Below are 12,165 nucleotides of genomic sequence, written 5' to 3'. Positions count from 1 at the left end.
ATTCCCAGTAACTCGAGTGGGATTTGGATTAGGCCCAGTCTGACGTGGTTTACATTGTATTGATAACTGAATATTAAATATTTTGAGAAAACAGAACATGACATTTTATTCTTTATGATTTTGGGGCAGGCATGGATCTATCAAAGTGGCAGATTTCAAATCAAGCTGGAGGAATGGACTGGCTTTTTTAGCTATCATCCAGGCCTTAAGACCAGATTTAGTTGACATGGACAGAGCAAAGGGTAGAGCCAACAAAGAAAATTTGAAGGAGGCTTTTAAAATTGCAGAACATGAATTAAATATTCCAAGACTTCTTGAACCTGAAGGTAAATGATCTGTTTTGCATATACTTGGTAGAAGGTCTGATGCTGATACTGTCAAACCAAGGTCCGTTTATAACAAAGGATATGTCTACACTGTGAAAAAAACCTGTGGCAGCAAGTTCCAAAGCTTGGGTCAACTGACTTAGGCTCAGGGCTCACGCTATGGGCTAAAACTAGCAGCACAGACATTCCCACTCAGGCTAAAGCCCTGTGAGGGGAGTGGGTTTCAGATCCTGGGCTCCAGCCTAAGTGGGCTGCTATTTTTAGCTCTGTAGCACAAGCCCAAGTCAGTTGAGCTGGAGTCTGAGACTTGCTGTTGAGGGTTTCTTTTGCAGTGTACATGTACCGAAATAGAATTTTTAATATTTAATCACTGTGATAATTGGGGTGTAAAATGAAATACTGATCTTTATGATAAAAGTAAGAATGCTCTAACCTGAGATTCGTTGCAGAATAGTTCATAGGGAACCTGAACTAATAGGAGTTTTGACTTGGCAACAATTACAGGAACATCCTTTAGAAGAAAGAATATAAAGCTGCATGATGATGACGTTAACAATTGCCCAGTTCTCTTCTAATTTGCTGTTTTCTATTACAATATTCCTGAGGAAAAAAATCAATTTAATACTTTTTTTCTCAGTGAAATCTTAACTGAAATGCTAAAAATAAATTTATTTGTATTTGGTAAATTTTCATGATTGTTCTGTAGAATATAATTGTACAATCAAACTGAGAAATATGCAGAAATGATCTAATAGTGTGCTACCTCTCACAGATGTTGATGTTATCAGTCCAGATGAAAAATCTATCATGACTTATGTGGCTCAGTTTCTGCAGTATTCCAGAAGTTTACCTGTGGCTGAAGAAGACATGCAGGTATGTCATTTCTTTTATCATTGAACCAAGCCAAATGAGTGTACTTTTTGCTTTTCATAACTCTGCCTGAGAATTTCAACACCTCCTTTGCAAAGCCTGTAGCATGATTCAGTAACATAGTTATAAAACATGGCGTGTGAATGACACAACTGAGCTTATTCTAACCTTGTGTGTCCCTATCTTATTGTAACCAAAATCCCCAACATGGTAGATTTTTTTAATAGTGTAGACAGACACTTTGTCGCAAAGTTCACTTTTTTGTTAGTTAAGATGTCCATAAGTATTCCAGCCAACATTTGCAGACCTGGTTGCCTAAATGCAAGCTCCCAAATTTATAGCGAGGTACCTAGATAGAAGTAGACTGATTTTTCAAAGTGCTGAGCAACCCCAGATCCTTCTCGTTAGAAGCTGATATAAAGAGCAGCCAGAGAAAGCCATTTGGAGGGCACAGCAAGAATTCTATTGGGTCTACAAAACCCAGGATGTATGCTGTATGTTCTTGAATGCCATCTACTGGCACCTTTATCTATTAACCAACTATTTACATATGATAGAATGTTCCTGTAACACCCTGAAGTCTGGCTACTTGTTTCAAGCTGCCTTACTGTATTCAGGAAACTAACTTCTGGCACCCGGTTTGAAGATTTTGGCTTTCATCTATTTGTAGAGCCTGATCCAAAACTCATTAAATCATTGGAAGTCTTTTCATTGATTTCAATGAGCTTTGGAACAGACCTTTAGTGAGTGGGAAGGCTTCACTAGTGTGTTGTTTTATGGCACAATGCAAACTAAAAATAAGACTTGCAGAATGCAAAAATGGAATTTTCTGCTCCAATTACCAGGGAAAAGTAAAAGAGGCCTTGAGCTGGCTGACCACACAAGAGAAGAAGTTAACAAAGTTGTTGGTTGATACAGAAAATGAAACATGCTATAGAAAATTTCAAGTAAGTAGCATTTAAATGACATTTTTCAATATGATAGTATTTGCAAAGAGAAATATTAAAATAAGCTCCTCAAAAGTAGCTTTTCATGTTATTGTCCAATCTGAGGATTTAAATTTAACAACAACAACAACAACAAATCACAAATCTGTCACTGGGTTTGGTAAATAAAGCAAAGTCACCGAGGAAGGTTTAAGATAAAATTCCCTCTCCAGAAGGAATGCAGATATATGCTTCTCAGTTATTATGGTGATAATATTGTAGGCCTCACACCAGTTTGTTGTCACTGAAGGGGTGCTGGAAATGTTGGCTGCTACTCATACCTTAGGGGAATGGCTTCCTCCATTTGTACAGCCCAGGTAACTGAGTATGTAGAAGGGAGATTTATGGGGCCATTAGAGAAGTAATTATCCCCTTCCCCACACAGTGAGTGCTATTGCAGCTTCAATGCTGCAGCAACCCCTAATGGGTGTTGCACTCTGCCCTCTTTAGGAGCAGGGGAAGAATGGCCAGTGGATCCACATATTGCACTGGCCCTAGCCTGCCCCCAAACCCATCATCCATCAAGGAGACCCCAAGGAGCTATACTTCTGGAAGAGTATGGGACTTGCAGACCCTATGCAGTGCTTTCCCTTGCTAGTGGTTCTGCTGAGTCCAGGGCCCTCTACACTAATAGTGGGGTGATAGTCACAATTTGCCCGAGAGAACATGAACCCATACAAAGTGTGACTGAAAACAAGTGATTGAATATAATAATAGGCAGGGAGGCGTGTTTTTTTCTCTTCCTCTTATTTAAGTTCCATGCAGAGTCAGGCAGGCTGGATTTACTCTTATGTTCTGCAGCTGGTCTGACTTCCCTCTTGACAGTCTATGCATTGACAGCCAAAATGCAAAAGTAATTGATTTTAAAATGTCCCCCCCAACCTGTGTGGCACACTTAGGCTTTGTATCTAACATGTAATATCCTCTCCTTCAAGTTCCCCATGTTGACTATTGTGGGGGAAAAGAACTGGGGGGCCTTCTTTTTAATGACCAAAGTAATCCTAAAGACCCAAATTCTTTCCTTCTGACAGAGGTCTGTTATGTTGACAGCCCTTACAGAAAGCAGTACAGGCCAGGGCCTGAACTAGACTAGACTGCACAATTCCCTGCCAAACTCGGTCAAGGGTCATGACCAGAGGAGGCGGGGGGAGGGGGGGCAAGGAGGGAAAGAATAAAAAGCCCCAGCAGCAGCACTAATGAAATATGTTCACATGGCTGATTAAATATAATAACCGCTTGTGTGAAGCAATAGGTAACTTTAGCTCAATGCAAAATGACTAAATGCAACTTCTCCTTTGGGTGATCTGTGACCCACTCCGTGATTCCAGCTAAATGCAAGGTAGCCAATCTTGGTTCTCTTCTGTGTGCTCTGTAACCTCCCCGAATTTCTAGCTAAATGCAAAACTAGCCAATTAAATACCTTCTTTAAGCGTCCTGTCAACCACTCCCCGGTATACTGACCGTAACACCCAGAAGGTACTATGCACCCAAACTGGTGCCAAGTACTACCCCTGGGGAAAAACCACCAAGCACCCCCGTACCCAAATAAAACACCCAATTCTCGGAAAATAATGAGGAAGGTGCCAGGAAAGGGGAACGGACGCCAACCCCAAATTCTTAACTCATGACATATTGTTTGTGCTGTGCTTGCGGTTTAATGAAATAAAGGCAGCCTGCGTGCTGACCTAGGGGTGTCAGTCTTCGGACTGCACCCGAGTGCACTGTTATGTATGTCAATAAACTGGCCTCAGGCTAGAGTCTGTAAACTAAAATCAATGCGTGGGTGTCTTTGACCACGACACTATGCCTAGTCTCAGACAAGATATTTTTCACAGTACAGTTGAATAGTTATAGCACTAGAAAAAGTTAGAGCTATTACTGTGCATTTGCTTGGGAATAATGTATTAGTATGATATTAAATAAAGATTCAGCTATAGTGTTATATTGTAAGGCCCAGATACTGCCATTAGATGATTGTGCCTGATTCCCATTGACCTCAGTGGTTTTATTATTCCATCATTCCTTATCTGGAACACCAACTGAAGTAAATGGGAGCCAGAAATTCACTTCCAACAGTAATATCTGGTTTTAGGAATTATTACACGTGGTAGTTTTCCACTATAGATTGCCTTTCCATTTTAACCCTAGGAAATGCTGTCATTTATGGAATTGTTTAATGAAGAGAAAAGACCCTTTCTGCCAGTGTTGTCTTCAAAAAGAAGTGTGCCTGAGCTAAATGAAGATCTGAAATGGATGAGAGCAGCATGGGATAACCTAAACTCCCAGGTTACAGAAGAATTTCTAGTTGCTGTTTATGTTGTTAATGTGAACACATTCTATGAAGATGATAAAGCTCACCCCAGGAATTTATACTGTAGTATAATTATGTTCCTCCTTTTTTGAGGAGGGGGAGGAATCACTATACTTAGATATTGGCCGCCATCCTGAATCCAGTTGAGCTGGGCCTGGTGTGCAGGGCTCCAAAGGTGTGGGGGAGAAATTGAGGGTTTGTGGATGGAGGAGGGTGACGGCAAACGTGGCTCTCTTTATGCCTATCTGATCCTAGGGCTGCTAGCGGCATGCAAAGTATGATCTCGATCTGATTGTCCTCTGAGCTTGGCAGCGTTCAGATGCAGAGTTTCGGGCCAATCTCTGCTTAAAATGTTCGGTTTGACATAATTAGGGCTACAATAATGAGGCAGCAGAGAAAAGAGTGAGCAATAGAGTCAGCAGCTGACTAGACATTTTTTTCCATGGCATGGGTGGCCTTCCTGCACTCTCCAACTCTGCCATAGCAGTACTGTTAATCCCATTGAATAGTGCTTTGTAACGAGCTTGCTCATGTCAACTGTCCCTGAACTAAGGCTTGGAATGGCTAGGGTTGATACTACCAAGTATCTCTCTGCTTGATAAGTGGCCAGTGTGGATCAGACATTTTTGGTCCACGCTGATGGAAAGACAATCAGAGCACGTTACTCATGATAGAAGTCATCTGTCAAGGTGACACTAACACTGGGTAGATTTCCCTGTGACAAAACTTTGTTAGTCATCGTATAGCGACAAAAAATGCTTAATTCCCTGTAGCACCAAGAAGATTGCAAGCAGGGGAGCTAATTGTGACCTTGGATGCACCCAAATGACTCCCATTTGACTGCTGTGGGAACTGCCTGCTTGCTACTGAGCGCAAAATTTGTCTGTGAGGTAGTTAGAACATTAGATTAACAAGTATTATATATAATAATCTTGCTAATCCCCTGAGAATAGGGTAAGAAACAAAGAGAGAGATTTTACCATTGACATGTATTTGTCTTTTAGATTAATGAATGGAAAACAAAGCTGGACCGTGCACTACCCCCACCTCTAGACAGCATCGAGGTCTGGCTCCAAGAGGTAGAACATCTGCTGGCAGAAGGTTTACCTGATTTGCAGGATCACTGTAAAGCAATGGCCCTCTTCAAAGAAAAAATTATCTTATTTAAGGTTTGTTAAATAAAAAAAGACGTGTTAAATCTGACCCACTAAAGCACCTACTATGGAAGTGATGTTAGTTTTTGGGAGGGAATGTGGTTACTGGATTGATTGATTTCTTTTGGAGAATATATGTGCTTCTAAAGATGCCTTTGGTAGCAGCTGTTGATTTTGAACAATGGCAGGGTAACCAGATAAATACAGAGTTTTGTAGGAAAGTTTTATGACTTCATGGGGGTGAGATGTAAGAGAAAGCCTTGGTAGAGTGAGTAAATTAATGTATTTTGATCATATTAACACAGGGGTGGGCAAACTACAGCCTGCGGGCCACATCTGGCCTGCCAGCCATTTTAAGCTGGCGCCTCGAGCTCTCACTGGGGAGCAGGGTCTGGCGCTTGCCCTGCTCCGGCGCTCCAGATGGAGAGCAGGGTCGGGGGCCGCTCCATGTGGCTCCCAGAAGCAGTGGCATGGCCCCCCCTGGCTCCTACGCATAGGGGCAGCCAGGGGGCTCCGCTCTGCACGGTTCCTCTGCCCCAAGCACCACACCCACAGCTCCCATTTGCTGGGAACTGCAGCCAATGGGAGCTGCAGGGGCAGTGCCTGCAGACAGGGCAGCATGCAGAGCTGCCTGGCTGTGCCTTCGCATAGGAGCTGGAGAAGGGACATGCCGCTGCTTCCGGGAATCGCTTCAGGCAACCTTAATTTGTCCCCATTGTACATATACATTATAATAGTCTTTAATTACATGATTAATTCTAACATATTGTAATTATAACTGTGCCCTTCATCTGTGACACACACTTTTTATCACCTGCAATTCCCAGGTGGCATCAGTATTTAATAGTAGTTTACAGGAATGCTGCATTCCATATTGTGATCAGTAATATTCGTATGGGAGTGTTGTGCAGTACTCTGAGGCTTTCTATGTGGGTACTTTGTATGTTCAATTTGTTGCTTTTGGCAACTGGCACCTGTGATATATTCCCATTAGATTTGCAGCAAAAATTCCAACTTCTGCCATCAAAAGGTTAATATATTATCAATGGGATAAATGTTTTTTTAAATAGTGATTTTACAGTATCAGACAATTAACTAAAGATATTTATTTACAAGGTCTTGCTGTCAATCTAATGTGGCAAAGGAAGAGCTTCATACTTTAAAAAGATGTAATATTGCACTACAGTATGTGGAGAGGGTGTCTTTAAAAGTACACTAACACTGGTAGTATTGATTTAATGCAATATTATATATCGAGAGAATGGTGAGGTTTTTACTATGCTGTGGTAAATACTCACATTTGGGGGTAATGTAGGAAATGCATTTATACTGTACTGAATGAAAACTGAAGTGAGGATCCTGTGGTAGATGTATTTTCTTAATAGCTCCCACTGTAATATGGGAGTTGATTGCATATTCCCGAATACAATACTTAGCAGTGAAATATCTTAATTATAACATTTTTTTCCAGGGCTTGATGGATTATTTTGACTGTCACTTGGTCAGCCTTCAGTCCTTTGAGAATAAAGATGAGAAGGATATACCACTGGTACCAACTGAGAAGCTAGATGACATGAAAAGAAGGTTGCAATTCTCAGATTTACCCTGTTGGGCACCTGAGTTGACTACATTCATATTAAGTTAAATTATTATTTTTAGCAAGCTTAGCACCATTATGGAAAAACACTCCAATTACTTGTTTTCTCTGTTCAGTTGTTGTGCACTTAGATGGCACAAGCATAAATGGTCTGTTCCCAACTCTGCAACTGACTTGCTGCATGATCTTTTCCTATCACTTCTCTGTGCCTGTTTCCCTATCTGTAAAATAAGGATAATGATACTTACGCATCTTTTAAAATCATGTGCAGATCTACAGATGAAAGCACTAGAAGTACAAAGTATTATTAAATAATTAAAAATTTGAATCTGCTAAAGAATTCTGGAATTTAAGGTTCAGTTGACAAAGTCGGCTCTTAGCTCAAAACTGGACTGCCTCATTCTGCCATCTCTGATTTTATTATTTGTTGAGCATCAACAGTGTGCTTTGTGTTCTACAAACATATACAGAAACATGGTCCTACCTCAAGGCGTTTGTTACTGTCTAGTACAAACACAGGCAAAGCAGGTCAGCCACATGCTATTACTGTAGTAAGATGGGCATTGCTATGACTTTAAACTGGAGTAAGGATTTTGCAGAGGTCAATTTTGAAAACTTTTGTGAAAAAATTGTGTTTTGATGTAGGTTTTGGAGGAAGGAAGAGGTGGTTTGGTGTATGAGGATTGTGAGACTGGTCCAAGTAAAACGGAAGATGAGTTAGTAGGGGAATATTAGTTTTAATCTTCTCATTAAAAATTAACCATTATATTGAACTTGTGTAAATTCTGAAACACTTTTAATTTGGTTTTGTTCCATCTCAGTTATGCTGATCAGGTTATCATCATGCAGTTTAAAGCCTATGTTTTCGAAAGTGACCAGTGATTTTGTGTGCTGAACTAGACACACCTTTCAAGGGCCTGATTTTCAGACAGTGAATGCGCCGCACTTTCTGAATATCAGCCCTTTTTAAGATTTCTTAAATTGGACATCCAAAAATTAAGGCGCCAAAGTCATTATTCACTTAAATAACCCTTTATAATAATAAATAAAATATTAACCCTAAATATTTTAGAATTTATTTCCTCTTCAACAGTAGGGACTGTGTTTGCATATATCTGGAATTCAGGTAATTTTTAGGTTTGAGGTCTCTCTCTGTAAATGAATGGCTCATTATGTCCAGTTTAATTCCAAAACTCTACTGTTTTCCAGATTCAGCAATATCCAGTCTTCAAACTTCAGCATACTTCTAGAATACCACTACTGCCTGTGCTCAGCTATCTCAGATGAAGTGACATTAAAGTTAAATATCAGGGATATCAAATATGGGACTAAGGAATCTGTGGAGTTATTGCTGAGAGATTGGCATGTAAGCTTAAAAATAGTTTATATTTTTGGCAACTGTTCTCCAATTTAAACTGGTGGTAGTTGCCCTCTTGGATACAGCCTTAGATCTAACGCCATCCAGCATGGACTCTCGTAGCTGGAGGCAATTTGAGATTTATGCAAAGGAGGGTGGGTTTCAGGTTGAACCTGTATCTTTATAAGAGACCTTGCTATCACCATGTTCATCTTCTCATTTTGCTGTAGATATGTGTATGCCTCATATAGCTAAAATACACTTCAGACTGGAATAAAGGTGAGACAAGGTAGGTGAGGTAATAGCTTTTATCGGACCAACCTCTACTGGTGGAAAGGTACAGAGCTCTGTGTAGCTCTAAAGCTTGTACCTTCTTCCACCAACTGAAGTTGGTCCAATAAAAGCCATCACCTTGCCTACCTTGCCTCTCTCATATCTGGAACCAACATGCTATAACAACACTACAAACAACTATGGAATGAAAATGTTATTTATGACCACCCAGCAGTTTCTCACTGTACTGCAAGGAGAAACATATAGAGTGATGAAGGAGTAACCCCCTTTCTGAAGCTGGTTAATTTTGCTCATTGAAATAAATGATCAAAGGCTATTGTATTCATGCTATGCTCACTGTGCTAAATGTGACCATGTGATTGTGACCATCATCTTTCACTAAAATGGACCCTGCCAGTATGGATAATGTTTACAATAATACACCTTATGCTGCATTTCTTTCCTCCCTCCATCTCTTTTTCAGTATCTCTTTTCTGGTTACAGTTTCCCAGAGTTTCATAAAACACTCTGGTTTGGCTCTGGCCTGGATTCAGTGAGGCTTTTTTTTGTTGGATCCAGTGAGAGTGATTTCACTCTTAAGTTTCAATTTCATTTGAACCCAAGAACTCCAAAGCAAAACTCAGTCCAAACCACTGAGTTTCATTTGATTGTGAGTCCAGATCCTATGAAAGTGATGAGTTTTTGCAGGATTTTGAGCAAAAGCCATGAGCCAAGATACCTTCTCCATGACAGGCCCTGAATACTCCCCCTTCTCCCCCATTTATCTCTCTCTCTCTCTCTTTTGATGATGTGATTGTCTGTGACCTCCTCTCTTCTGTCATTGTCTTCGGGGACAGTTGACTAGCCTCCTTTCCTCCTGTAGTATACGAGGGCCAGCAATATCAGCCCACTCCCTGCCTCAAATTCACAAATATTTCACGCAGGACAGCAGGTGGTCTGCTGTGCCTCCTGTCGCAATTCTGCAGCAGCAGGACTCTAAATGTAGAAGCCGTCTGCCACCACCTGCTAGTCCCAGAGAGTAATACTCAGCAGCCCTTCTTTCTCCTCCTCCCCAATATGCACATATCCTTATGGTCCTCGTTGCGGATGAGTTGACCTGTCTGATTACATTTTGTGCTTACCTCCCATTTTGTGACTGGTTATTACAGCACATATGGGGCTCAACATTACAGTCCTTAGACAGGCAATTCTCCAATTAGAATCGGAGAATTTTGCCTGCATTAGAACTGCAGGATGGGGCAACATGTTGTGTAAAATCACACTGTTCTTGAAGACATCAGTAATAATAACCCATAACCTGGATTGAAAATTGAAATTTAGCCTTTACTCTGAGTTTCTTGGATTTTGTCAGTTTCATCTGGCCCCTTGGTGTATTGTTAACACAGACTTATTATTATAATGTATTATTGGGCTTTTGATTTTTGGTTTTAACTGATAAACAGCAATAAAACATACCTGATATAAAAAAAATCCATGTTTATCCAATAAACACCAGAAATTGTTACTGGTATTTAAGAGATTGTCTATACAGAGCAGTAATGCAGACTGTGGAGGTGTGATTTCTAAAGTACACTAAGTGTTGCTCATTAATTGGGCCATGTTGACCCTGCTGGTGCACACTAAAGGTTCCCTAGGGTGCATAAATGTAGTGCTGTTTGAGACAGCGATGTGTTAAAGTGCACTAGGGAACATATAGTATATAATAACAAAGTTGTGAAACCCCTTGATTTTTGGACATCTACATACAATTCAAAAATTGCAAAAAGTAAATCCTAAAAAAATGAACTTAATAAATCCCCCAAACCAGAAGTGTATTAATTCTGTAGTGCCATAGGTGCCCATGGCACTTTACAGGCTTATCGGAAACAAACAGCGTCCCCAAGGAGTTTATGATCTAAGAACTTAGTTCAGAAATGATTTATCCTGACTCAGACAAGTACTGTGATCTCTTTGAGTCAATGGCCTAAGGGTCTGTCTACATGAACAATTGTTCATAGTAAACTGGGGTGTGAACCTACCCCGCTCTAGCCTGCTGAGGACTAACTGTGTGGACTCTGGTGACATGCATTCACTGTTTATTAATGCGCTTTGATCTAATCCTCTTTGAAATGGGACTTGATCAACGCTTATCAATGAACTATTAATTTGCTTCAGCAGGGTACCCTCAAACAGTTATTCCATGGTAGGTTGGTATCGGGTAGATTCACGCCCCCGCTTGCTGTGAATTAAGGGCTGGCCTATGCCTAAAGTAGACAGTTAGGTCAACCTAGCTATATCACTCAGGGGTGTGAAAAATTCACACCTTATGATACTTAGTTAAACTGACCTAAGTCCCAGTGTGGACAGTGCTAGGTCAATGAAAGATTTACTGCAGTGATGGAAGAACCCCCTCCATCACTGTAGTAATTGTCTACACTACAGCAGCGCTTCTAGTGTAGACATACCCTAAGTGTTTGTGTAGACAAACCCTCAATGCATGAGTTAGGATTACTCACAGAAGTAACAGTTTGCAAGATCAGGCCCTATAATAGGCATAATTCATACAAAGGGTGGGGGATGGAATGCAGTGGAAGTAACTTGATTTTGCTCTGTTTATGTTTGGCCTATATCTTCTGGGTTCATGTTCTAAAAATTAATTGATCACAAACTGAATTTTCTACATATTTTTATGTCAGTCAGTATTACACATCTCAATTCCCTTTAACTTTGGGCAGGATTTTATTGAAGAAAGGGGAGTCACAGCTCAACTAGAAACTGCTTTTCAAATATGTGAAGACATGAAAAACAAAAACATAAGCACGAATGTCTTGGGTAAGTGCATGGAAATAACATAATACTTTATTAAGAGTTGTGCTTTAAACTGATCATTATTAATGTTTTAAATTCCCGATACTTTTATTTTCTAAAAAAACAACGAGGAGTCCGGTGGCACCTTAAAGACTAACAGATTTATTTAGGCCTAAGCTTTCATGGGTAAAAAAACTCCCATGCATCTGAAGAAGTGGGTTTTTTTACCCACGAAAGCTTTTGCCCAAATAAATCTGTTAGTCTTTAAGGTGGCACCGGACTCCTCCTTGTTTTTGTGGATACAGACTAACACGGCTACCCCTCTTTTATTTTCTGCAGAATGTTGGTTTTGTTTAGTTGGTTTATGTTTTTCCAAACAGTTAATGATATTCCCCTTCAGCACCCAAAGGAGGAAGGATTCACTTCTCTATTTTGGCAGTTTCCAAGCAACTGAGAAATGTGCTTAATATTATTTTGAAATTA

The 12,165-nt window shown here is 40.3% G+C and overlaps 1 protein-coding gene across 8 annotated transcripts in view; it reads left to right on the top strand.

Annotated features, from left to right (window-relative positions):
* The window catches only part of SYNE2 (spectrin repeat containing nuclear envelope protein 2), a 262,085-nt gene that overhangs the window by 47,701 nt on the left and 202,219 nt on the right, over window positions 1-12,165 (top strand). For all 8 annotated transcript variants that reach the window (XM_054026012.1, XM_054026015.1, XM_054026014.1 and 5 more), the window contains exons 8-15: window positions 130-326; window positions 1,099-1,199; window positions 2,042-2,143; window positions 4,331-4,468; window positions 5,498-5,662; window positions 7,119-7,231; window positions 8,454-8,610; window positions 11,610-11,706. In XM_054026012.1, coding sequence (XP_053881987.1) covers window positions 130-326; window positions 1,099-1,199; window positions 2,042-2,143; window positions 4,331-4,468; window positions 5,498-5,662; window positions 7,119-7,231; window positions 8,454-8,610; window positions 11,610-11,706 — 1,070 coding nt within the window. The remainder of the gene's footprint in view (window positions 1-129; window positions 327-1,098; window positions 1,200-2,041; window positions 2,144-4,330; window positions 4,469-5,497; window positions 5,663-7,118; window positions 7,232-8,453; window positions 8,611-11,609; window positions 11,707-12,165) is intronic.

The sequence above is a fragment of the Malaclemys terrapin genome, chromosome 4 (genome assembly GCF_027887155.1).
Source record: "Malaclemys terrapin pileata isolate rMalTer1 chromosome 4, rMalTer1.hap1, whole genome shotgun sequence".
Lineage (NCBI taxonomy): Eukaryota > Metazoa > Chordata > Testudines > Emydidae > Malaclemys > Malaclemys terrapin.
The sequence above is the reverse complement of the archived record's forward strand: the minus strand, read 5'-3'. Positions and strand labels throughout refer to the sequence as shown.